At 42.8% G+C, this 27,969-nt stretch overlaps 1 protein-coding gene across 1 annotated transcript in view; it reads right to left on the reverse strand.

Annotated features, from left to right (window-relative positions):
• The window catches only part of LOC121164561 (beta-galactosidase-1-like protein 2), a 69,954-nt gene that overhangs the window by 22,722 nt on the left and 19,263 nt on the right, over positions 1-27,969 (reverse strand). Inside the window, exons 2-9 of the mRNA XM_040992715.1 lie at positions 24,945-25,030; positions 24,626-24,823; positions 17,513-17,581; positions 13,514-13,609; positions 10,123-10,231; positions 7,908-8,000; positions 4,888-4,969; positions 3,178-3,242 (exon numbers count right to left, since the gene is read on the reverse strand). Of these exons, the coding sequence (XP_040848649.1) occupies positions 3,178-3,242; positions 4,888-4,969; positions 7,908-8,000; positions 10,123-10,231; positions 13,514-13,609; positions 17,513-17,581; positions 24,626-24,823; positions 24,945-25,030 (798 nt within the window). The remainder of the gene's footprint in view (positions 1-3,177; positions 3,243-4,887; positions 4,970-7,907; positions 8,001-10,122; positions 10,232-13,513; positions 13,610-17,512; positions 17,582-24,625; positions 24,824-24,944; positions 25,031-27,969) is intronic.

Consider the following 27,969-nt stretch of genomic DNA (forward strand, 5'->3'; position numbering starts at 1 on the left):
TTGGTGAAGTGATGGTACACAATCAGCAAATGAGACTGTATCAAACAGAAGCTTCTGCATAACCAAGGAAATGACTAACAGAGTGACAGTCAACAGAATGAGAAAAAATATTTACAAACCAGCTATCCAACAAAAGATCAATATGTAGAATATGCCAGCAACTTAAAAACTTTAATAACATATAAAATCGGGGCCCGGCGCGGTGGCGCAAGTGGTTAAGTCCTCGCCTTGCACGCCCGGGATCCCATATGGGCGCCGGTTCTAATCCTGGCAGCCCCGCTTCCCTTCCAGCTCCCTGCCTGTGGCCTGGGAAAGCAGTCGAGGACGGCCCAAAAGCTTTGGGACCCTGCACCCGCGTGGGAGACCCGGAAGAGGCTCCTGGCTTCGGATCGGCATAGTATCGGCCCGTTGCGGCTCACTTGGGGAGTGAATCATCGGATGGAAGATCTTCCTCTCTGTCTCTCCTCTCTGTATATCCGCCTTTCCAATGAAAAATAATAAAAAAATAAATCTTTAATAACATATAAAATAATAAATCTAGTTGTGAAATGTGCAGAGAACTTCAATAGGCACGTCTCAGGAGGAAAAATATCAGTGGCAAACAAGTATATGAAAAATTGCTCAACCTCACTAGCCATCAGGGAAATGCAAATCAAGATCATGATGAAATTGTACCTCACCCTTATCAGAATGGCTAAAATCAAAAGTAAGTGAGTAACAAATGCGGAGGATATGGAGAAGCAAAGGGAAACACTATCACACTGCTATCGCCACTGTAGCAAACAGTGCAGAGATTTCTTCAAAAATTATAAATAGACTTGTCATATGGTACAGCAATCCGACTACTGGGTTTATGTCCAAAAGACTTGAACACAATAAATCAAAGAGATAGCCACAACACCATATTGATAGCAACATAGTTCACAATAGCTAAAATTTGAAATCAACCAAGGTATTCAGCAGGAGGTGAATTTATAAAGAAAATGTGGTATATATATATACAATGGAGTGAAATTCTACCATTTTCACCAAAATGGATGCAACTTAAGGAGACCATGTTGAAATAAATAAGCCAGACCCAGGGAGATAAATACCACATGTTCTATTTTGTATGTGGAAGCCAAATTTTGAAAGACGAAAGATAAAGGAATTAATGTCTGTGTGTATCACTATTGCTGCAAATGCTGCTTTGAAAAGTTTTGTTGTGTACCTACATCAGGTCAATGACTAACTCTGTCATACTACAGGGGCCAGCATGGTGGCTCAAGGGCTAATACTCCACCTGGTGTACCAGCACTCCATCTGGGCATTGATTCTGGTCCCAGTTGTTCCACTGCCAAACCCAGCTCCCACTTTATGAGCTAGGAAAGTAGCAGAGAATGGCACAAGCCATCTGCACCCATGTGACCCAGGCTCTCAGCTTTGGATTGGCTCAACTCCAACCATTGCAACCATTTGGGGAGTGAACCAGCAGATGGAAGATCTTTCTGTGTATTTGTCTCTCCTTCTCTCTGTAACTCTGCCTCTAAAATAAAAATAGGGGATTTTTTTTAAAAAAATAGAATATTGTACTACAACAGTTTTAATTGTCTGTGATTACTTTAGGAGTTATATGTTTCCATTCAATTGTTGCTCATAGCTATTGTCTCTATTTTCACTGAAGCTTTTCTCCTTGGTAAACTTACTATTAGGTGAAATATTGACCCTTTTTACTGTAATGTAAATTCAAAATGTTATCTCAGAAACAAAAAAGATGATAAAGAGGGCAAAAGGAGGGTTGAAAGACAGGAGACAGCATTACATTATTGTTAGAATTGTATCTACACGCCACACTGAATCTATTAAAATTTTAAATTTTAAAAATGAAAACAAGAATAAAATTTTTAAAACCCAAATGTTCAAATGTGTAGATAAACAATGGTGTCATTTTTGTCAATAAGACCCAGCTTTTCAAGGCTGGCAATGTGGCACAGTGCGTACAGCTGCTGCCTGCAAAGCCAGTGTTCCATATCAGCAGCACTTAGAGTCCCAGCTGCTCAATTTCTGATCCATCCTCTTGGTAATGATCCTGGGAAAGCAGAGGAAGACGGTCCGAGTACTCGGGCTCCTGCAACCACATGGGTGACCTGGAAGAAGTTCCTGGCTCCTGCTTCAGAGAAGCCCAGCTCTGGCTGGTACAGCCATTTGGGAAGTGAACCAATGGATGGAATCCCTCTATATACCTTCTCCTTTCTCTCTCTCTCTCTCTTTCTCTCTCTCTCTCTCTCTCTCTCTCTCTCTCTCTCTCTCTCTCTCTCTCTTTCTCTCTCTCTCTCTCTCTCTCTCTCTTTCCTTCCTGCAAGTGGAAGTGTTACAGAGTTGATTTGGATGGAACATGCAATCTAGTAACTTCCAAAGTCTCTTCCACATAAAGCACAGTCAATCAGGATGGCTTCTTCTCTGCCTGTGGCTTTTGAGCTTTGCCACTTTTTGCTCTTTTTTTGCCACTTTTTCTGCTTTTTCTTCAAGTTTGTCACAAAAGTTGCAGAATTAATTCCAGCCTCCTGAGATCCAGATGACTTCACCACTTTCAGGCACTCTGTCTTGTTGGGAAACTACCAATCAGGACAGGGTTCCTACGTGCAGTGAACAGGCCTAGGTGCAACTTCCACAGGCACCGAGCAACATGTCTGTTTGCCGGTACATTTCTGCAATCTATGCACACTCCTGCTCATGACCGTCAGTGAAATAGTGCCCACTCCTCTTCAGTTGTGAAACCTCACACTTCTGTACTAGTCCCAATTCCTCTCCTCCTTAACACTATGCCCTCAACCTTGGCCCATTTTGAAGATTTTGTCTCATGAAAAACACAGACAAAATAAAGGCTCGAAAGCTTTGTTTTTTCCCTCTATTCAGTTATTATACATTTGTCCTAAGTATTATATTTCCTCAGGATTCTTGTTGTCAAGTAGAAGAAAATAGACTCCCTCATAAGGTAGGCTTTGGCCAGATATTATGGACACGTGAACTTAACTTGATCCTAAAATTACATAGAATGGGTAGTTAAAGGGCACAACAGATCCAGGTTTTAACCGAACTAGTCACTGTTGTGAATTTTTCATCAAAAAAGAAAAAAAAGAAGAAGAACTTGGGAAGAGACAGGAAGCCAAAATTCTTTCACTTCTGAAATGTTCTGACCTGCATTGATGAGAGGTCTTGGTAAGTTTTTCTCTGTATATTCATCATGTGGACTGTGGCGAGTTCTGCAGAAAGAAAGGAGAAAAAGTTTAAGGTCCTACTACAAACAGCACAGGGAAGGAGAGAGCCATGCCAGAGAGCTAGGGCTCCCCACTTCCTTCTCCCTGCTTCACACTCAGCGCTCACAGCTGCTTCATACTCACACATTATAGCTCGTGGCTAGCAACAAAGATACAATTTTACACCTGTATCAAAATGTACAATATGCAATAGGCTTGAATATGCAATCATTCACTTAGCATTTCTAGTAAATGAGTTAGAGACTGTAAATCATTCACTTAGCATTTACAATAAATGGGTTAGAGAAGCAAAATGGGCAGTTACAAATCACACTGACAAAGAAGGTCAAGTGGAGAGTTAGAGCCCAGAGAGGCAAACTGCTCAGGTCCAAGTCCTAAAATATGACTAAACATCTCCTGTCCTCTAATTCAGAGTGATGTTCTGGCTGTTCCACTGCAACACTAAACAGTCTGGAGGAGAAAACAGGCCAGACAGAACCTGACCAGACTGCTTGGGGTTAAGGCATTACAAACAGCATCCTTCTCTGGCTCCATCTGGCTTCTCATCACCTTGCTTCCATTCTCCCATGTTCCAATTCAGGTTTTTCTCCTTGGAGTCACATTCCATTTTTTCCTGCTGCTTTTATTTCCTGTCTTCCTAATCCTAGGAGCTCCTGAGGCAGGGTCCAGGTAATCTGGGTTCTGCTGTTCAATCAAGGCCATTTGGCAATGACATGAATGCCTTTGACCCTACCTCTGACAGGCTTCACCTCACCATAGGACACTGAAGGGTTGAAGGGGTGAAGTAGGTGATCTGTCCTGGCAGAGACTGGCTCTTCAGCTCATCTTTAACCACAAGTCTACACCCTGTTGCCCTGAAGATAATGGTGGAGCCATTTGGGAAGAAAGAAAGAAAGAAAGAAAGAAAGAAAGAAAGAAAGAAAGAAAGAAAGAAAGAAAGAAAGAAAGAAAGAAAGAAAGAAAGAAAGAAAGAAAGAAAGAAAGAAAGAAAGAAAGAAAGAAAGAAAGAAAGAAAGAAAGAAAGAAAGAAAGAAAGAAAGAAAGAAAGAAAGAAAGAAAGAAAGAAAGAAAGAAAGAAAGAAAGAAAGAAAGAAAGAAAGAAAGAAAGAAAGAAAGAAAGAAAGAAAGAAAGAAAGAAAGAAAGAAAGAAAGAAAGAAAGAAAGAAAGAAAGAAAGAAAGAAAGAAAGAAAGAAAGAAAGAAAGGAAGGAAGGAAGGAAGGAAGGAAGGAAGGAAGGAAGGAAGGAAGGAAGAAGGAAGGAAGGAAGGAAGAAGAAAGAAAGAAAGAAAGAAAGAAAGAAAGAAAGAAAGAAAGAAAGAAAGAAAGAAAGAAAGAAAGAAAGAAAGAAAGAAAGAAAGAAAGAAAGAAAGAAAGAAAGAAAGAAAGAAAGAAAGAAAGAAAGAGAAAGAAAGAAAAGGAAGAAAGGAAGAAAGGAAGAAAGAAAGAAAGAAAGAAAGAGGAGGAGCTAGAGGAGGAGAAGAAGAAAGAGGAGGAGAAAGGAGAAGACAAAGACAATGGAGGAGGAGAAGATGGGAGAGGAAGAAGAGGAAGAAGAAAAGGAGGAGGAGGCAGCAACAGCATCCCAGAAATCCCTGCGCTGCTTCAGAACTGAAGAGAGAGCAGACCATACCATTCTTCAAGTGTCCGTTTTTCAGGTCTGCCCCATCATCTGCAGTCATGAGCATCACTTTGATCCCTCTTGTCACCAGGGCCTAGGGAGACATTCAATCAGGTGAATAAGGTATTCTTGATACCACAGGATTGCTCCTCCCAAGAAAAAAACAACAGCAATTAAGCTGGAGATGGAGAAGAATTTTTAAGTCTCCTTTTAATTACTTATATTAGGGAACCAGCACAAAAGCAATTTCCTTCACCCAGTCACAGACTAAGCAAGGGCAAAGTGACAATTACCATTTCAAACCACAGAAGAGGCGTTGTGCCATTAAAGCCACTGTTTCCAATGCCAACATCCAGAATTGCACTGATAATTAGAATCCTGTCTCATCTTGCTTCAAGTTTGGCTCCCTGCTGATGTGCATGAAGAAGCATCTACAGATGGCTTAATACTTGGGGCCCTTGTCATGTAGGAGGCCCAGATAGAGCTGTGGGCTCCAGCTCCAGCTTAGAATGGTCTTTGGCTTTGTGGCCATTTAGGAAGTGGAACAGGGAACAAACTCTGCCTCTCTCTTTTTTTCCTTCGGAATGAGGGTAAGTAATCATTAAACTAACTCTCACAGGGATTGAAGCTCAGCTGCACATTATTGCAAATGCCTGCCAGAAGTGAAAATTAATCCATGGAATGATCCCAAGAGCCTCCAAGGATCCCAGTGTTCTTGTGAGTAATGTCTAGTGCTGAGTAGAACCATGATGAGGCGTGTAACATAATACATCGCCAGGACCATGAGAACAGAAAGAGATCCACAGGAGATCAAATATTAGGCCAATTGGACAAGGATTTTGCGATAACTATAATTAGTATGTTCAAAGAATTAAGGCAAATTGGAAAAATTGCAAAAATGGAAACTATAGAAAAGAAGAAAAAAAAATCTAAAACTAAATATCTGAAATTAGGAATTACTGAATTAGAAGAATGTTTAGAAGAAAGTATCCAGAAGACAACATCATAGATAGGTGGAATATGATGAAATGATTTAACATTTATGTAGCAGAAATGCCAGAGAAGAGAGACAACTGAAGTCACCAAAGTTAAGAATTTACCAAAATGGCCCCGACGCGATGGCGCAAGTGGTTAAGGTCGTCGCCTTGCATGCCCGGGATCCCATATGGGCGCCGGTTCTAATTCCGGCAGCCCCACTTCCCTTCCAGCTCCCTGCCTGTGGCCTGGGAAAGCAGTCAAGGACAGCCCAAAGCTTTGGGAACCTGCACCCACGTGGGAGACCCGGAAGAGGCTCCTGGCTTCGGATCGGCATAGCATCGACCCATTGTGCTCACTTGGGGAGTGAATCATCGGATGGAAGATCGTCCTCTCTGTCTCTCCTCTCTGTACATCCGCCTTTCCAATAAAAAAAAATAATAATAAAAAAATTTAAAAAAAAAAGAATTTACCAAAATGTAGTCTAGCCACAAATTGAAAAGATCAAATGATGCAAGTTGGGTAAATAAAAAGAAAATTGCATCTAAACAAATCTCTGTAAGAGATTACTAAAAAAAAAAAAAAACTTTTTTAAAGTTCAAATCAGCCAGAAGAATTCTTTTTCTTGGAAGAAACAATAATTATCCTGATAACTGACTTCTTATTTTTAAAAATGGACAAGAGAAGAAGCCACAAAGAAAGTAACTTCCAAACTACAACTTTACGGGCAACAAAAATATCTTTCACAATTGAGGATGAGCTAGGTATAGTTTCAAACAACAAGAGGTAATGTAATTTTTTACCAGCATACTTGCAACAAAGAATAGTCAAAAGGCAAAGGAAATGGAGAGATGAAAGTAGAGATGGAAGGGAAGAAAAGAGCAACAAAAAATAAATTTTAAACCTAAGTGACTACAAACTCAATATGAAAATAATAACATGCGTATACATCTATGTAACAAAATAAACAGTAATATCTAAGATGTATTATTCAAAGTTGCTTGATCCTTCTTGAAATTGGCAAAGCTGTTAACCTAGATGTTAATGATTGAAATATGGAAGCTGTTATCTATATGGCAAACACTAAAATAATGGTTAAAATTATACAAAGAAATAGTAGTACAGGGAAAAATGGAATATTTAAAAATACTTATGTCATCCAAAAGAACACAAGAAAGATGAAAAAAGAAGCCACAGAACAGGCAAGACAAAAATGACAAAATGACAGATATAAATGCAAATGTACCAGCAACTGCATTATATATTGAAACCAATAATTCAACAAAAACACAAAAGTTTTCACAATGAATTAATAAAAGCATATATTAACTATGCACTATATTATACTACATGCACATATATTATATCTATGACATATGGAGCCTAAAATTGGATACAAAGGCACAGTGGGTTAAGCCATTGCCTGTGATACCGCCATACCACAGGAGCACGAGTTCCTTGGTTGCTCCACACTCAGCCCAGCCCCCTGCTAACATCCCTGAGTGCACAGTAGAAGTCGGCCCAAGTACTTAGGCCCCTACCATCTCTGTGTGAGACCCAGATGCAGCTGCAGCTCTCCGACTCCAGGCTGGCTCAGCTGTTGAAAGCCTTTTCCGAAATGAATAATCAGATTTCCCCTGTGTCTATCTTTCTCTCCCTATAATTCTGTTTTCCAAACAAATAGATCTTTTTGAAACATTTTAAATTACACACAAAAAAGTTGAAAGTAAAATGATATAAAAATTACATATTTTGCAAAGGACAACCAAAACCAATCTGTGATATCCAGAAATGGGAAAGAAATGTTAACATCCCCATCTTCCATTAGCACTGTGCACTGTTTCCAAGCCTTTGCTCAGACTATAAATGCTTGGAAAAATTGAACTGAATCTTTCACCTTCCTATCCCATGAATAATGGTGAAGCAAGCTACAGATAGGCAAGAAGTATTTGTTCCACAAACTAACAAAGGGAGAAAAGTATGCAAATGAGGGGGGAAAGGAGCACTTATAGCTTCTCTGCCTTTTGGTTAAGATCAAGTGAAAAGGAAGCACTTACCTTTTTAACATATGACATGTATTTTCTATCCAGATTGTATGAACCGTATTCATTCTCAACCTGCACAGCAATGATGGGCCCTCTCTGGAAATACTGAGGATGAGGAGATGAGAGTTTGACAGTGAGACTACTGGCAAGGAAAATTCTGGACTTTCTGAGTTTACAGATGCTTGGAGTGTCACCAAAACACCATTCCTAAAATCCACCTCTCCAATCCAAACATTGGGCCATCATCCACTGCTTTCCCAGGTCACAGGCAGGGAGCTGGATAGGAAACGGAGCAGCTAGGACATACTGGTGCTTGAAAGGAGTGGGTCGACCAGTTGAACCATTGCACTGGCCCCTTCATTGCTTCTCTAAGTTTTCTTCCAGACTGGAGCCTGCCCCTCTGGTCCATTTCCATCCATTTCTCCGGCCCTCCTACCTCTTCACATTGTTACTCTGCATGGTTCTCAGTTAAATCAAACTCTGTGACTATTGAGCTCTTGAAAGGTGGCAAGTGTGACTGAGGAACTGAATGTTTCATTTTGATTAATGTTAATGAAAATAGCCACATGTCCCTATGGCTGCTGTATCAGAGAACATAGCACTGATCTCTGTGGAGGAGCCTGTCTCCAATATCCCAAACAGCACACCAAGGGATTTTCTCTAGCCGCTTGGGTGTCTTAACGGCTGTGCTGAGTTTAACTCCAGGACACAGATAATGGTATAAACTAAATGTTCCTATTCAGTTCATACACATGAGTCCTTCTCCCAGTTAAATGTAGTACTTTTATTCAGGCTACCACATTGCCTTCAAATCCTTACTGTAATGATAAAATATGCCAGGGAAATGTGAAATGCCCAGTGCAAAACTTGATTCCTAAAGGATGTAACCTCCTTAGCCACCTCTGCTCACTTTAAACCTAGTACAAATGCTCTTTATGATGGGGTTATATGCTGATAGGCCCACTCTAAACTGAAAATATCAGCAGTGGAAACTGTAGTTACACTTCCTAACCTGCTGCACATGAAGGTCAGCACCATGATGCAGTGCAGGGTGCTGGTGTCTCCCCTCATGACCACAGGCCTGCCTGCCAGCACACCACTCCTACCTACCAGTCTGAAAGAAGACTGAACATATCCATGCCCACCCAAAACTCAATGTAGGCTGCCCGCCCAGTGCATGCCAATCTCTTTCACATCATCAGAAAGTCAAAAAATCCTAAGGTGAACCAGGCCCAGCACAATGGCTCACTTGACTATTTCTCTCCCTTGCAAGTGCCAAAATCCCATATGGGCACCTGTTTGTGTCTCAGCTGCTCCAGTTCCCATCCAGTCCCTTTTATGGCCTGGGAGAGCAGTAGAAGATGGCCCAAAGCCTTGAGACCCTGCACACACATGGTAGCAGGCTCCTGGCTTCAGAGCAGCTCATCTCAGGCCATTGGGGCCATTTAGGGAGTAAATCAGCAGATGGAAGATCTTTCTCTTTTCTCTGTAAAGTTGACTTTCCAATAAAAATAAATAAATCTTGTTTTTAAGGAACTGTAAATTGAACCACCAAAATTCTATACAAAGTTGCTTTTATCTTTTCCAACCATCTTATAAACCTTTAGGATATTTCAAAAAAGTTTGTAACAAAAGATTAAAAAAAAAAAAAAAAGAAGGAAGAAAGGCGGATGGTGGGAACACAAGTGGGGGGGCGGAGGGTGAAAGCATCACCACACTCTTAGCTCTGCATAAATGACATTTGTTTCACCTCACATAAATTAAAAATTTAAAACTTAGAAATCAGCTGAGCAACTTTTCTTTCTTCTATGAAAAATTATATTTGGATTTTGGTGGGTTAAAATAATATGATTTGATTTTAATTGGATACAATACATGTTAATGTTGTGGAAAGGTTAATGTGCATATTTTTATGAAGTTTTTTAAGTGACATACTTCTAAAGTGTAGTGACACACTTTATACCCTAACAATATACATACGACACCATGGTCTTGCAACTTCTGCATTAACCAATGACCTAATGACATTTGTAGGAGCTATAACTTGTGAAGAATGACATATAGTTTATCTTGTAAAGCCTGATCAATTAAAATCAGCTTCTTTATAAATGAAGAATTTGAATTCCTGCTTTTGAGTATACAGAAAGTGTGCTCATTCTATCCAGGAAGTCCATTCTGCTATTCACTTCTTGTAATCATAAAAACGGGGGTGGGAACTGTACGTTACCTGGAGTTTTGCTATCTTGGGAATCAGCTGATCAAAATAGAGATTCATCGCTTTAATGAAGCCCCGGTAAGTTGTTCTCAGCTTCATTTTTGCATCCCTGAGCAACCAACTAGGATTGAAAACAAGGCTTGAGATGAGAGACAATAAGAAACATTCCAGCATATCAGGCCAGACAGCTCGAACAGCCTAAACTCACATGACCTGTTTGGAAAACACACTATGAGAGTTTACCTCAGCCTTAAGAAGCAGCAGTCTGTGCCAGTTCCAAATACGTAACCCTGAGGTAGCTTCGGGATCATTCCACAGTAGGCTGAGCTTCCACCTACAGTGCTAGCATCCCAGTTTGGAATCTGTACCAGTTTGGGATCTGCTTATTCCACTTATGGTCCAGCTCCCTGCTTATGGCCTGGGAAAGCAGTGGAAGATGGTTCCAAGCCTTAGGCCCTGCACCTGCATGAGAGACCTAGAAGAAGTTTCTGGGTTCTGGCTTCTGGCTTCTGAAGGCCTCATCTCTAACCATTATGGCCATCTGGAGAGTGAACTAGTAGATAAAAGATACTCTCTCTCTCTCTCTCTCTCTTTCTCTCTCTTTCTTCTCTCTGTAACTCCACCTTTCAAACAAAAGTAAAGTAAATCTTAAAAAAAAAAAAAAAACATGGTCAAGTAAGAACCTGTCTGGAAATGAAAGTGAAGAGTCATTTCACATTGATTTAGAACAGATTTCATCAAATACAGCCACCTGGCCCAGTCAGACCTGCAAGTTGCTTCTGTAAATAAAGTTACATTAGCATACAGCCATGTCCATATGCTTGCTTGTTGTCCTGTGTGGTCTTGTGCTACCAAAGCAGGATTGAATAGTTGCAACAAAAACAGCATCTGGACCATATAGTCTTTCAGCATTGCACAAAGTAAGTTTGCTAACCTCAACTGCAGAATAAAAATGTCATAGCTATTTAGAAGTTTAACTTTTGTTTATACCTATTAACAGTGACTAAATTACACCATGCACTTGACAATGTGCCCCCTCTTTGCCATATTATGATCATTGTCACAAATCCCTCATTCTGTTACAGTGATAGCCTTATTTTCAAGAAAAAAAATGAAATATTTGTGCATGTAGTATCTAAATATGAACTGAAATGTGGTAAAGTGATAAAAATTGATAAATTTGAAAACTATAATAATAAATTTATTTAAAAAGCACTCTTTGATGCAATGCTATTATGCCATTAAAAAGGAATGGTGATTGAACTGGTGCTGTGGCAAAGTAAACAAACTGCCCCATGTGACACAAGTATCCTTTGTGGGCATCAGTTCATGTGCTAGCTGCTATACTTCTGAGCCAGCTCCCTACCAGTGGCCTAAGAGAAGCAGAAAATGACCCAAATGCTTGGAGTTTTGCCATCCATCTGGGTCTTGAGACCCAGCAGAAACTCCTGGCTCCTGGCTCCTGGCTCCTGCCTCCTGGCTCCTGGCTCCTGACTCCTGGCTCCTGGCTCCTGACTCCTGCATTCAGCCTGACCCAGCTCTTGCCCCTGCTGCCATTAGGGAAGTGAACCACTGGAAGAAAGATCTCTCTCTCTCTCTCTCTCTCTCTCTCTCTCTCTCTCTCTCTCTCTTTCTCTCTCTCTGTCTGTCTCTATTAACACTGACTTTCACACAAATAAATATCTTTTTATGAAATGGTATACTGGCATCCTGGCATGCATGGGAAACAGGGTAAGGGGCAGGCCTGGTGGGGGTTATGGGGAGTCACCCCAACTAGGCTGCAACTCCCAACTGGTTTGCATGAGGGCAGAATATGAAGTGGGCAGGATTAGGCTGGACTACAACACCCTTCTGTTTGTGTGGAAGACAGGGCTAGAAACAGAACTGACCCAGCAATTGCAACAACCAGCATGTGCATAAGCTGATTGGGGCGACGGACTGTGCCAGACCCTGTACTGGCAAGCACACACAAGAAACAGGTCTGGGATCACCTCAGATGAAGTTTCTTTGGAGATCCCTCCAACTGAACTGCTGATCTCAGAACCCCAACCATGAAGAGACTGTGTCAGCCAGTGGATTCTGAATCGATTTCATCATGCTTGGAACGGCAAGAATGGCAGCAATTCAGAACTGTTGAACTATCAAAACTGCTTGAGCACGACTCTCGGAGCGTGCCTCACATCGGGGACCTGGGATGGGTGAGAGGCTGGGTGGGTCTTCTCTCTTTGTTCCTGCCCTGACCCCAGATACAGGGGGAAAACATGATGACATTAGTGTAGAAACAATGGTCTTACCCACTTTCCTGTACCCTTGGCCCTTTGTACCCTAATCAACTAGGTAGGTAAGATTATTTTTAAAAATATAAATAAATAAATAAATAAATAAATAAATAAATAAATAAATAAAATTTTAAAATGGTGTACTGGTATATACTACAATGTAGGAGAACCTTGAGAATATTGTGCTATGTCTAAGATGACAGACGTAAAATGTCACATATTGAAGGACGTCCCTTATAGGAAACACCCAGAATCTGCAGAGACAAAAGGTTAAACTACAGTTGCCAAGGTGTGAAGGAAGAATGGAAAGTTTCTGGGTGGTGGAAAGGTGATGACACCAAGTATTCATGGCTTTACATTTAGAATCGAGCCAGGGACACAGAACCACGCATTTGTAAATGGCGAACATGACAAAGTTTACACGTCATGTATCTAGCCACGATTGAAAAAGATACTCTGAAAGGGGGAAAAACCCTCTTTAAAAGGAGAGAATTCAGGCTATTGCTTGCTGCTTGTACTGTCACTACAAAAAAAAATTGAATTTACAAAAACGCTATTTAAACTGTATCAGTTTTTACGTAAAGAATAAATAGGAGATCTATCCCATTTGCACTGGAGAGATGAGGTTAACTTTAACAATATCCAAATACAACATAATCCCCAATATTTTAAAGCTCATTTTCTATTGTTATGAGATAGGGGGAAATTACTGCAGGCAAAATCCAGATAAAGAGTGGTCAGTGTTTCAGGTGCAGCCAGTAAAACCACTGCTGGAAAGTAGCCAGAGATAGTCCATACCACCCACATAGATGGAGATTCTGCTCCCTGCGCTTTTCCTGTCGCAAAGAGCTCTCTCCTGCCACCTTTCCTCCCTTCCTCCCTCCATACTTCCTGCCTCTCTCCCCTCTCCTCCCTCCTTATCTTCTTCCCTCTCTCCCTTCACCTTTCCTCCTTCCCTCCATCCCTACCTTCTTCCCTCTGTCCCTCACTCCATGTAACTTCTGACTTTCAATTTTTAAAATGTACAACAAAAACAAAACGCAAAATGCCTTGCTCTAAATTCCATTTGAACATGCTGTGTCCCATATGCAATTATGACCAAGAAAGCTCAGAATACAACTTACCTGGGCAAGCCTCCAAGGTCTAAGTCACTACCAATATAGGGACCTGGACAAAGAATGACCCAGATATCAAGCTGTGAGGCCATGGATATAAAAGACCTAGGAAATGAACGCAAGATTATGAGACCACATCAGAAGCTGAGAGCTGAAATCACTGCTATTTCTCTCCCCTGGCTCCTCTGTGCTTGAAATGGGCACATCTTCCAATCTGACCCACAAAACTCCTTTCACAAACATAATCCCATGGGTACAGGGGCCTGATAGTAAAACATTGGCTCCGTCAAAGCACGGACGAATAGAACTTCAGAGTGGAAATCCAGAAATCCTGATGCAAGCTCCAGTCTTTCCACCCAATTTCACTCCCCTGTGTTTCCCACTTCTGTGATGGCAGCATCTTGCCAGATACTCTCTGTAGCAGAAACTTACAGAACAGCCTTAGTCTTCTCCTACTGCCAGGCAAGCATCCAGTCATGTTTATTCCTCCTCCCCAACACGTCCAGGCTTCTGATGCTCCTATGCTACCACACTGGATCAAGAATGTAGAACTTCTCATCTGAGTTACTGGAAAATTTATCCGACAGATTTCCTTCCTTTACCCTTAACTGATTCCAACATCCCTTCAGTCTCTGTCAATCATATCAACAGCAGCAAACAAACTAATACTGCAAATGACCTACTGAGGTTGTTTTGCTTGGTTGAAAAGCAGAGAACTAAGGCAAGGAAAGAAAAAACAAGCTCCCTTCCACTAGTTCACTTCCCAAAGCTCACAACAGTCATGGCTAGGCCAATTCAGACTGGGAAGCCAGAAGCTCAATAGAAGTACCTCACAGGGTGGCAGGGATTCAAGCAGCAGAAAATCACCTGTTGCCTCCTGGGATCTGTGTTGTTGGGAAGCTGGGATCAGGAGCCAAAGCTGGGAATTGAACCCAGTCACTCTGACATCGGGATGGAGCCATCTTAGGTGCTAGGGCAAACATCTGTACCAAGTTTACAATAGATTTTGATATCTTCTTTGTGTGTTTGTGTGGTAATTTTTAAAATTGAAGTTTTGGGGGATTAAAGTACTGCTGTGGTCACATTCTTTATTAAACTTAAGAACTAATATGTGGGCTTGGTGCTGTGATGCAGGACAAGCTTGCATCCCATCTAAGAGTATGGGTTAGAGCTTCAATTCCTGTTCCCAATCCAGCTTTCTGCCAATGAGTCTTAGAAGGCAGCAGATAATGGCTCAACTATTTGGACCCCTACCACCCACTTAGGTGACCCAGATGAAATCCCAGGACCCTGGTTTCAGGTCAGTCCAGTCTCAGCTACTGGAGGGAATTGGGAGAAAGCTGGTCAATGAAATCAATCTCTCTCTCTCTCTCTCTCTCTTTCCCTCTCTACATCTCATTATGTCTTTCAATTAAATAAATCATTTTTGAAAAGAACTTAATTTTTAATACAACCAGAGAGTCTCCAAAAATGAAATCCCAACTACACTGTTATACTGTCCCTTAGAAATATTGCTGAACTTGGGCCCAGCATGGTAGCCTAGTGGCTAAAGCCCTTGCCTTGCATGCACCAGGATCCCATATGACTGCTGGTCCTAATCCCAGTGGACCCACTTCCCATGCAGCCTCCCTGCTTATGGACTTATGGACTGGGAAAGCAGTTGAGGATGGTCTAAAGCCTTGGGACCCTGTACCTGTGTGGGACACCCAGATGAGGCTCCAGGATGCTAGCTTCAGATTGGCTCCGTTTGGCCATTGTGGCCACTTGGGGAGTGAATCAATGGATGGAAGATCTCCCTCTCTGTCTCTCCTCCTCTCTGTATATTTGACTTTGCAATAAAAATAAAATAAGTCTTAAAAAAAGAAATATTGTTGAACAGGGTTTTCTAAATGCAAAGTAAAACTCATTCAGTATTCCCCAGTGTCCTCAGATTCCACAGTGTAGTAACGGAGGCCATGATCTGGATTTCAGCTATCTCTCCAGCATTTATCTTCTATTTTATTAGACAATACAGCTGGCATTATTTACAGTCCCCAGAAAATTCCAAGTGTAACACAGTTAATTATTAAATACATTTCCCATTTTCCTGGGATATAAAGTTCAACTCTCTCAGCTTCCCACTCCTTTGGATGGAGTCACATGATTGAACACGAGCAATGAAATTGGAACAGATACAATGTGTCCCAACACCCAAAGATTCCTCAGGCCCTTTCTGCTGCAAGCTGGCTTGCTATGCACATGCATGGTGGTTTGTAATTTATGCATTGAACATGAAGACATACAAAACAGAATGATCCTGGAGCATTTCTGTTATGTCTTGAAGGACAGATATCCTTTCCAGGGGTACCTGTTTCCAATTCTGTTTCAGAGTTGGGGTACCTGGAATACTGCTACCCCTGGGGGAAAGCTGGAAGAAGCTCCTGGCTTCTGACATCAGCTTATCCCCAGTATGGCAGCCATTTACGGAGTGACTCCACAGAAAAAATATATCCCTGCCTCTTCTCCCCTATCTGTTACTTCTCAAATAAATACATACATCTTTTAAAAAAGGAAAATTAATGCAGTCCCTACCTTTGTGCTACTTGAATGAAAGCAAATCTTTGTAGCTGAAAAATTGATGCTTAACTGTGATGGAAATTAGCACCATCTTAGCTGGCTTATCCCACTATCTCACCTTGTCTGCCTTAGCACTCCACTTGAAACACCGTTCAGCCCCTTCTAGCTGAATCAGGTTCATCCCTGAAATTTATCTCAGCTGTAAATTTACCGTTGTCTTCTGTGCTTTGTTCCCACGTTTGTATGTTGGTACTGCCTCCCTCTCTGCACACACTCTGTTGTACATCTATCCATTTCCGGCATCAACGATAGCATGTGAACACAGCAGAGGGTAAATACATATGAGCGCACTTCAAGAGGTTCACAGGAAATGGAATGATACCACAAGTTTACAAGCAAGCATCCGATGCAGTGCAGATGCCTTCATCTCACATCAGAGTGTCTGGCTTGGAGTTTCCACATCACTTCCAACCCAACTTCCTGCTCAGGTGCACCATGAGAGGCAGCAGCAGTACTTTAGCCCCTGCAAAGCATCATCAAGTTCTAGGCTCCTGACTTTGGCCTGACCCATTCCAGCATTTGTAGGCATTTAGATAAGGACTACAGGATGGAACACATTCTTTGCCCCCTCCCTTCCTTTTACACACACACACATAAAATCTTTAGAAAAACCCATAGGTTCATTTTGGGAAATGTTTGAAATGCATAGTTTTTCATAACATGAATTTTCCATGAACTTTCCAAGTTCCAAGACACACAGATGCCTGAATAAACATCTACTCCAAACTTTGTCACATATTATAAATGCTATAAGCCCTAGTCCAGAAATCTACTGTAACTGAGAGAACAGGTTTTTCACCTGTTCTCTTGCACTGTAGAATTCTGGATGCATTATTCCCAAATTACATGGTGAGTTTTAATGCAAAATAAACATTAAGGCCCATGCACCATGTAGATTACAGACTCACTGTTCAAGAGGATTTCTACAAAATTATCTGAGCATTCTGATGATTCTCAAGGCAGAAAGTAAGACACTGTGCCTAGCATGGGAGCCTAGTGTCTAAAATCCTTGGCTTGCATGCACTGGGATCCCATGTGAGTGCCAGTTGGTATCACAGTGGCCCCACTTCCCTTCCAGCTCCATGCTTGAGGCCTGGGAAAGTAATAAATCATGGCCCAAACCTTGGGACCCTGCACCCATATGGGAGACCCAGAAGAAACTCCTGGCTCCTGGTTTCAGGTCAGCTCAAATCCAGCCATTGTGGCCACTTGGGGGAGTGAACCAACAGATGGAAGATCTTTCTGTCTCTCTCTTCTCCCTGTAAATCCAACTTTCAAACAAATAAATAAATAAATCTTTTTTTTAACAAGGAAAGAAAGGCACCCCCAACTACTTCATCTGATCCCCATAATCAAACCCTTGTCTTTCAAATCAGTCAAATTAATACATACTCCAAATCCAGGTTCTTGGTGAAATAATACTGTCCCCTAATTGGCTCGTGGAGATTCCAGGGTACATGTCTGCAGAGGGACAAAAAAAAGATTGTGAGACCCTCACCCCGACCTTTGTGGACCCTAGAGTCCCTCCAGGTTTAATAAGCCATGGAAATGATTTCTACCATGAAAGAGACTGAATATTTTCAACAACCAGGCTTCTAACTGTGTACTAGACTTGATCCCAACAATTTCCCCCCCACTCCAGTGCTAAGCAAAGATCAAAGCAGTCCATATTTTGCTATGCTGCTGAGCTTAAGGTAAGATCAGTGTATATGTAATATTCTAATTTTCTTTCATTAGATGTTCATGAAAATATAAGAAATTTTATCTACACAGTCATCAGAGACCGGCATTGTGGAGTAGTGAGTCAAGCCATTGCCTGCAATGCCAGCATTCCATACAGGCACTGGCTAGAGTTCCAGGTGCTACACTTTGAGCCCAGCTCCCTCTCAATGCATCTGGTATAACAATGAAATATGGACAGAATTCACCCTGGCAGTCCACTTGGGAGATTGAGAAGAAGCTCCTGGCTCTTCAGCCTGGCCAAATGCTAGCTGTTGCAGTCATCTGAGGAATGAACCATCTGATGAAAGATGTCTCTTTTTTCATCTCTATCTCTCCCTCTGTAACTCTGCCTTTCAAATAAACACATCCTTTAACAGAGGCTAAAAAGAACTCTAAAGTTTATACGACAGAACAAAACAATACTACTTACATCAATTAAGATGAAATCCAGTAACCAGGGTGAACTTTTGGTCTAGCATTTAAGACACCCATACCCATTTTGGAGCTTGTAGCATCCATGCCTGGCTCCAGAGCTCGATTCTAGCTTCCTGACAATGCAAAACCTGAGAAGCACGGTCATCGGGTCCTTGACACCTATGTGGAAAACCTGGACTGAGTTTCTGGTTCCTGTGCACTTGGCACAAGCCTGGCCATTATGGGCACATAGGAAGTAAACTAGATGATATAAAAAGGCTGTCTCCTGCTCTATGCCTGTCTCTCTCTCCCTCTGCCTCTAGAATATAGATAACTAAATAACTAAGTTAGAGGGTTCATAATTCCCAGCACACAAAGAAACAGGAAAATATAATTGAAAGCTGGAGTAGAAATCAATCACAAATAAATCAACATAGAAAGGAAATAAATAGTGAGATTACCAAAAGAAGAAGTATTAAGGGGGCATACAAATATACACACCTATGGTAAGCAAAACATCATTCATAATGAGAAGAAAAATGGAAGATGTTTTTGAAAGCCCACAAACAGAATGTGTGTGTATATATATGCATGTCTGTATATGCATATATATTCATATGCATATAAGCCATATGTATATATATACAACATACATACACACACATATATACATCTCTATATACATATAATACATCTGCATGTGCACAGACATGACATGCATACACACACAGTGCCAGCCTATTCTTGCACACTCACCTCCTGAGATGTTGCCTGCCTGTAATCAGCCTTTCAAAGAATTGTTAACTGGATCCACTTCCAATGCCATCTTCCTGCTGATGCTTACCTCGGGAGGCAGCAGATCCCGGCCCAAGTCGTTGGAACCCTACCACCCACATGGAGGACCAGGATGCACACCTAGCTTCTGGCTTCAGCCTGGGCCAGCCCCCGTTGTTGTAGGCATTTTTTTTCAGGATTTATTTTTATTATTTGTTTTATTGGAAAGGCGGATATACAGAGAGGAGAGACAGAGAGGAAGATCTTCCGTCCGATGATTCACTCCCCAAGTGAGCACAACGGCCAATGCTATGCCGATCCGAAGCCAGGAGCCTCTTCCAGGTCTCCCACACGGGTGCAGGGTCCTAAAGCTTTGGGCAGTCCTCGACCGCTTTCCCGGGCCACAGGCAGGGAGCTGGAAGGGAAACGGGGCTAACCGGGATAGAACCGGCGGCCATATGGGATCCCGGGCGTGCAAGGCGAGGACCTTAACCACTTGCGCCACCGCGCCGGGCCCTGTTGTAGGCATTTAACAAATGAATCAAAAGATGGGTGATAATTCAATCACTCATGCTGATTTGTTCTCTCCACCTTTCAAATGAATAAAATCTTAAAGGACAGTACATAATGATTTTAACTGAGTGATGCAGGGAAATCCCCCAGGCAATAGAATGAAATTGGACCCTTACAGAATACTATATAAAAAATACAACTTAAAATGCATCAAATATTTCAACATAATCACTGAAACTGTAAAGCTCTTAGAAGAAAACATTGTGAGAAATCCTCATAATACTGGAATTGGCAATATTTCCTTCAATATGACATCAAGAGTATTAGCAAAGAAAAGTAGATAAACTTCATTTCATCATGGCTTAAAAACTTTGCATCAGAAAAGCTATCAACAGAGGAAAAAAAAACAGCTCACAGAATTGTAGGAAATATTTGCAAATTCCATATCTGTTAAGAAATTAATATCATAATGTATGAAGAATCCCTATGCCTCGATGACAGCAAAAAACAAAGAATTGAAAAATCGTCAAAGAAATTGAACATCCACTTCTACAAAAGAAAAGGTACAAATAATCAACAGGCATATGAGAAGACATACAGCAGCACTAGCTATTAAGGAAATGCAAATCAGAACAACAAGAAATTTCACTTCAAGTAGGTTCTTCAATAATCAAATATCAAGTTACAACTCGGTTCGGAAGTCCCATGTGCATGTGTATGTCTGTATAAAAGCACTGAAACATAAACTTGAATAGATATTTGCAAATCAATGTTCACAGCAACTTTATTCATAGCAAAGGACAGAAACAACTCAAATGTCTAGAACTGGATGAACAATACACAAAAAGTAGGATATAAACATACTACATCACTATTCATATTTTGAAAGGAATGAAATTCAGCTTTATGCTGCTGTGTGCATGAATCTCTTCAAATCATTATATGGGGCCCAGCGGTGTGGCCTAGAGGCTGAAGTCCTCGCTTTGAATGCACCGGGATCCCACATGGGCACCAGTTCTAATCCCGGCAGCCCAGCCTCCCATTCAGCTCCCTGCTTGTGGCCTGGGAAAGCAGTCGAGGACAGCCCAAAGCCTTGGTACCCTGCACCCACGTGGGAGATCTGGAAGAGCTCCTGGCTCCTGACTTTGGATCAGCATAGCACCAGTCATTGCAGTCACTTGGGGAGTGAGTCATCACAAGGAAGATCTTCCTCTCTGTCTCCTCCTCCTCTCTGTATATCTGACTTTGCAATTAAAATAAATAAATCTTTTAAAAATGCATTATATGAAATAAAAGAAACTAAACATATAAGATCAAATATTGTATGATACCATTTATACAAATTAGAAGAACTGATTTATAGAGGAAGAAAGTAGAACAGCGGTTTCCAACAACTGGAAAGGAAGAGGATGGGAAGCTGTGGTTCAATGGCACTGATTTTTAGTATAAAATGATTTTTTCGAAGTTCCAGAAGCTTAGTTGTAATGGTTGTACAACAATGTACACAAATTAAACTTAGCAACTTCGGGAAGTCTTGGGAAAGTGGAACACTGATTGACTTTTTAAATAAAGTGTATCAGGGCCCGGTGCAGTAGCCAAGCAGCTAAAGTCCTCACTTTGCACTTGCTGGGATGCCATATAGGTGCCAGTTCTAAGCCCAGCAGCTCCACTTCCCATCCAGCTCCCTGCTTGTGGCCTGGGAAAGCAGTCAAGGATGGCCCAAAGCCGTGGGCCCCCACACCCATGTGGGAGACCCAGAAGAGACTCCAGACTCCTGGTTTCAGATCTTCTCAGCTCCAGCCATTGCAGCCGCTTGGGGAGTGAATCAATGGACAGAAAATCTTCCTCTCTGTCTCTCCTTCTCTCTGTATATCTGATTTTCCATTTAAAAATAAAGTGTATCATACACCTATACCCATCAAATACATTCCTGGAAGCATACGCACAGAAGTTATTTACTCATAGTCACAAAGAAGTAAGTACAGAATAATTCCTGGGGGCACTATTTATAATAGTTACAAACTGAAAATAGAACCCAAATCCACAAAACAAATAGTCTCATATGATTATCAATGCAATTCCATGCAGTCATGATAACACAGACGAATCTCACAAGTACAATTTTGAACAAAGAAAATTTGGCACCAAAAAGTATATATTGCTTAATTCCATTTTCACAAAGCTAAAAAGAGTAACTGATGTATTAGAGCATGGGAAGTAGTTATCTTTTAGTCAAGTCATGAATGGAAGGGGGCAGGAGAGCTTTGCCTAGAAAATTAGAATGGGCTGCTTGACGCTAATTGTTTGTGTTCAACTGGCCTAAATTACAAGGTACCCAGACAGGTGGTCAAGCATTCTTCTGGAGTGTCAATGAGGGTCTTTCTGGATGAGACTAACATTTGAAATGGTGACCTGAGAAAAGCAGACTATTGACCCCTATAGACTTCAATTAACCAATAAAGTACCCGGTCTGATCAAAACAGATTCAGAGAAAGACCCAGCCGGGCACTGACTGAGCCTGACCCTTGATTGTTTAGTCTTTCACCTCGGACTGAAAAGTTGACTATTCTTGACTGTTGAAAGCCCTGGAAAATGAACTGAAACTTACACCATTGACTCTCCTGGTTTCCAACCTTTTGGACTCAAACTAAAGCATCATGGCTTCCCCCGGGTCCCCAGCTTACTAATCACAGATCTTAGGGCTTCTCAGTTCCATGATGGTGCAGACAAGTTCTTAATCCTGCTGATTCTATCTTTGACAACCCTGACTAACACAGGCAAACACAAATAATTATTGCTTACCAGGAACAAAACTAAGCCCACTGCTAGAACCAGTACTGGCAAGAATAGTTAAACTGTAAGTGATGAATTCCTAGATTCATTACTGACTAGCCTAAGTTGAGCAGCTCTGAAGGAGAGCAAGGCTGAAGAGTGTCCCAATCTTTCTTGATTTTTACCTCCAGGAAGTCACAGGGAATATCTGAGAAAAAAAACACCTTTTGCTTCCAGAAAGAAGGTCACTATTTTGATGTAGACTCAGAATATTTGTGGTTTTTTTTTTTAATATCTGTGCTCAAGGAAAATTGCTTTTCCAGAGCCTAATCAGCTTGGAAAAAGGGAAATAACCACCATTTACCTATTCCAGACTAGAGGAAGAAAAAACACACCCAAGACTGCTTTGTGTGGAAATGGAAATTTCTTCACCCTGAACGCAACCTAGCTCAAGAGATAAACCCAACACAGGCTCACAAAGGACCAGGACCTAACCTCAGGATCGTACAACGCATGTGCTTCCCCATGTCTGGCACCTGCACCAACTGGACTGCTGTGTAACAAGAGCTGATTAGAGCTAAATGAACTACTCAGATTCTACTCCCATCCAGCTTCCAGCAAAAGGCCTGGGAGGGCAGTGCTTGAGTACCCAAGTCCTTTGTCCCCTGTACCCATGTGGGAGACCCAGAAGGAACTCCTAGTTCCTGGCTTCAGACCAGCCCCACTCTGGCCACTGAGATCATTTGGCAAGTGGACAAACAGATGGATGATTTTCTCTCTCTCTCTCTCTCTCTCTCTCTCTCTCTCTCTCTCGTGTGTGTGTGTTTGAGTCCTCTCTCTGTTACTCTGTGCTTCAAATACAAATGAATGTTTATTCAAAAAAAAGAAAGGAACATCTAGGAAAATCCAATGACAATAAAGGAGTGAAAATAATAACATTAGAAGAAAATTTTACTTCTGAAACCAAAACTAGGGCGAAGGATAAGCATAGCCCAATTATGCTAGGGTGGTGAGTTTTTCTTTTCTGCCAAGAGATATGTAGATATTTATAATACAACCCACAGACCAAGCAAAATGATCGATTTAAAAATTAGCCTGCTGAAGCTAATGTGATGTAACAAGTTAAGCCACACCCTGGAATGCCAGCATCCCATAGGAGTGCTAGTCTGAGTCCCAAGTGCTCCACTTCTAAGCCATCTCCCTGCTCATGTGCCAGGAAGGGCAATAGAAGATCATCAAAATGGGGCCCAGTGGCATGGCCTAGTGGGTAAAGTGAATCATTGGATGGAAGATCTTCCTCCCTGTCTCTCCTCCTCTGTGTAAGGGTGTGTGTGTGTGTGTATTGGTAACTGTTTTTCAAATAATAAAATAAGCCTAAAAATAAAATTGCTATTGATTTAATGAACTTCTAGTACTTTGAGCAGTTGCACATGCAGTACCAGGCAATTATTTCAGAGTCACCATATGGCCCGCAGGTTCGATATCCCTCAATTCTATATCTCCAATATGGTATGTACAGTTTTCAATAACAGCCAAAAAAAAATTACGTAAAGCTAAATAAAAGGCACACAAAATGTAAAACAAAGCCAAAAGAGGTGAAGGAAGTATCACTACTAAAATCAGAATTAGCAAAGAATTTTGGCATAAGCAATGATGTTTAACAAGTTGAGTCCCTTAAGGGAATAAGTGGAGAGCCTGCAGGTAGTAAAGGGCCAGCAGTGTGGTGCAGCAGTTAAGCTGCCACCTTCAGTGACAGGGAGCCAGTCTAAGTCGCAGCTGCTTCACTTCCTATCCAGATCCCTGCTAGCACTGGGCAAGCAGCAGAACAGGATCCAAATGCCACCCATGCAGAAGACCCAGATGGAGTTACCGGCTCCTAACTTTGGCCTAGCCCAGCCCCCAGCCCTAGCTGCTGTGGCCATCTGGGGAGTAAATCAGAAGATGGAAGATTTCTCTCTCTCTTTCTCTCGCTCTCCCTCCCTCCCTCTCTCTCCATCTTCATTACCTCCTTCCCTTCCTCTCTCTCTCTCCCCCTCTTCCTCAATCTCTTCCTCTCTCCCTCTTAATGCTTCACTCCCCAAATTGATGCAATGGCTGGAGCTGAGCCCATCAGAAGCTGAGAGCATCTTTCAAATCTCTCACATTTTTCAGGGGCCCAAGGACTTAAGCCATCCTCCACTGCTTTCTTTTAAATAAGTCTTTAAAAAAAAAAAAAAGCACTAAAATGTCAACCTTCATGGTGACTCACACAATCTCAGAGTCAGGAATTAAACTACAGATTTGAAACTGATACCAATGAGCAGCACTCACGTGGTGAGGGTGTTGAAGCCACAGGCCTTTAACTTCTGCAAACGATCCATCCAGTATTCCCTGGGCACCCTGAAGTAGTGCATGGTACCTGCTATGATCTGGAATGGAAAGCCTTCGAGGGTGAAAGTTGAACCCTGAAATTTCAGACCCACCCTGCGGATCTTCAGGGAGGAGGGCAGCAGATGGGTCTGATTAATTCTGCAAAGACAAAAGAGTTGCATGAAGCCCTGGAGATGCCACCCATGAAACCACAGGAAGAGACCCCATGCTTACTTCCAGGGGCACGAGAAAGGTCCCAGCCCTTCTTTCTCAAACATACCTGGGAGGGAGGCCAATGCTGAGCTGCACCATCACTGACAAGGCTGCAAACAGGCACAGCATGCTCTCTAGTCTCCTCATGAAAACCTGCACACCAAACAACAAGGACAAGAACAGGGCTAAGAGAGACATTCGGGCTGAGTGCTGGCACAGGCCTGGCCTGAGGGGCTGGTGGGGAATAGCCCTACTGAGGAGGTAGCATCGCTTCCTCAGCCTTAGCACCCCTTGGGATCATGATGGACTGGCATCCGCTGGCCACATCCACAGAGTAAAGGGCCAACTACTAAATTTAGTCTCCTGCTAAATCACGGGGTTTTCAGACACCAGAAACATTTCAGAGAAGATCAAGCTTCAATCAACGATCAGTTTTTATTTGCACAGCAGAGAGCTGCCATTCAGCTGCCAAGAAATGAGCTTTTCATGATGTGCTAGCCAGCCTGGATGCCGGTGCCAATCTTCCACTCCCCTGCTAAGGCTCCGTCCCACCAACTCCCAGCAAACACATCTCACGATTTTCAGAGTTGTATTCTCTGTGCTGCTACGTTGCTCACCCTAAGCAAACACTCTTTCCACAGTGTATCCAAAATTCTAGAAGCTGGTGCCTGCATTGTAGCACAGCCTGCTAAGCCACAACCTGCCACGCCATTATCCCATCCAATTTTCTGTTAATGTGCTAGGAAGGCAGGTCACTATGGCCACATGCTGGGCCCTTGTTACACATGTGGAAGACTCAGCTGGAATTCATGACTTTTGCCTGATACAGCCACAGCCACTGTCATTATTGCAGAAGTGAACCAACTATTGGAAGCCATTCTGTTTTTTCCCTCTGTAATTATTTTTCAGATAAAATTTTTTTTTTTTAAATCTAGGAGTCCAAGGTGGACTGCACACACAGTTGCAGTATGCAGGCTGAGGCAGCTGACAGACGCCTAAGGGGCTCCTGCCACGGGCTGGCTGTGTCCCCAGCACAAGAGCAGAGCCTAAGCACCCAGAGTTACCTCAGTCCCCCAACTGTTGCTCCCACCCCTCTTCCTATGGGCTGTTACCTTAGGCAGAGCTGGGATAGGCGCAAATTCGGAAAATTACCAGAAAAAAAATTGATGAGGGGCTGAGCATTAGATAAAACAAGGATTGAAGGGAGTGGCACTGCAGCACACCACCACCACCACCATCCAAGTTCTCTAGCTCTGAGGAGGCGCCAGCAAGGACCAGGGAGATAGAAGAGCCACACAGACCCACCAGGCAACCTGAGACAGGACTCAGCCAAAAAAAAAAAATGTCCCGAGTGTGCAGAAACTTGACATACAGGGGCAGTTGCAGATAGCCGGAGCACCAGAATCAGGGTTGATGCCAAGCAACCCTGGCTGGAGATGGGAGCGCCCCCAGCTAGGAACCAGCGAGCGCCTCACCTTTGTGTCCCACTACTCCGCAGCAGACACCGCAGTCCTGACTCCTGATGAAAGCCTCCAAGGTGCTGAAGCAAAGGGCACCACCCCCCGACAGACCCGCCCCTCTTCCCCACGGTGGGCCCGCCCCTCCGCATTCCCGGGGACGGATGCCCAGGGCCCCCCTCTGTCCTTCCCTCCCGCCCCCAATCCTGCTCACAAGTGCAGGCATCCAAGTTCCCCTCTCGGTACAGTGATCCGCCTCCCCAATCCAGGGACGTACGCACACACACACCACACCCTTTCTCCCGGTCGCTGCCGCTGCCAGAGACACAGCGAAGGGACTCTGCTCCTGTGACCAACCGCAGGGCTTGGGCTTTGGCGATTCTCGCAGCTTCCTAAAGCCAGACCAAAGGTATTGCTAGCCCAGGCTGAGCTCAGGGAGGCACCCGCTCAGCCCTCCAGTAGCTGATTCTCCTGAAACTCCCATAACAGCCCCGGACCGTGCACCACAGGGGCCGCTTTTGCCCTGCAGCACGCTCATCTGGAGGAGCTGGGTGGGCTGCCCTGACACCAAAGTTGAATTCAGCGTGGAGTCATGGTTCCAAGAGCGCAGTCCCAGCCACACAGGTGAGCCTGGTGAGAAATGCAGTGGAGACTGTCTCTTGATAGACACAGATGCAGGAACAAACTGGCCTCCTATATCCAGGACAACGACCCATCCGAATTCCAGGAATATTTCTCATACTTCTCCACCGACCGAAGTGTAGGGAGAAACTATGAAAACAAAAGATGGCTGCAGTGTGGTCCGCCAACAGGGCAGGATTTCCCCAGGAGTCTCAGGGATCACACCTGGGGTTTACTTCGCCAGACAAAATCACTGTCTTGAAGCTCCAGATGAAAAGCACTGTTTGGAAAGAATGTGTTTGTAAGACTACAAATGGTTGGGATCAACACTGTGTCACAGCATCTGCCTGCAATGCCAGCATCCTATATGGGTCCTCGTTCGAGTTCTAGCTGTTCCACTTCCGATCCACTCCCCTATTAATATTCCTAGGAAAAGCGGGGGACAATGGCCCAATCACTTGGCCATGCATCTATCTGGAAGACAAAGATGAAGCTCCTTGTTTTTGGCCATTGTAGCCATCTGGGGAGTAATCTAACAAATGGGCGGTAGGTGGGAGCTCTCTCTCTCTCTCTCTCTCTCTCTCTCTCTCCTCACATGCACACACACTTTCTCCATCTCTCTTTGTGATTCTTACTTTCAAATAAGCCAAGTAAATCTTAAAAAAAAAAAAAAAAGTTTGTGACAGTTCCCAATCAGGATTTGTACTGACTTGATAACTATTTCAGAAAATGTGTTTATTGATAGTGACCTTGACTTAGCCCCCACCAACTATACATTCACCTTAAAGCCTCATCTAATCTCCAGCACTAATCCAAATTCACTCAGTGCTTTGTTTGTCAATAATGGGGCCAGCATCACACTCCACTGCCTAAGTTCCGCCCCAGGATTCTGCCAATCAATGGAAACCAGGGAAATTCAGCTGGCATGGTTCAAGTAAACTGCCTGCCACCTGTGTGAGAGATCAAGGCAAATCCCCAGCTCCTGGTTCACTCTGGCCAGGCCCTAGCCATAGC

This window comes from Ochotona curzoniae, unplaced genomic scaffold, assembly GCF_017591425.1.
Source record: "Ochotona curzoniae isolate NIBS_2020 unplaced genomic scaffold, NIBS_Ocur_1.0 contig_832, whole genome shotgun sequence".
NCBI classification, from domain to species: domain Eukaryota; kingdom Metazoa; phylum Chordata; class Mammalia; order Lagomorpha; family Ochotonidae; genus Ochotona; species Ochotona curzoniae.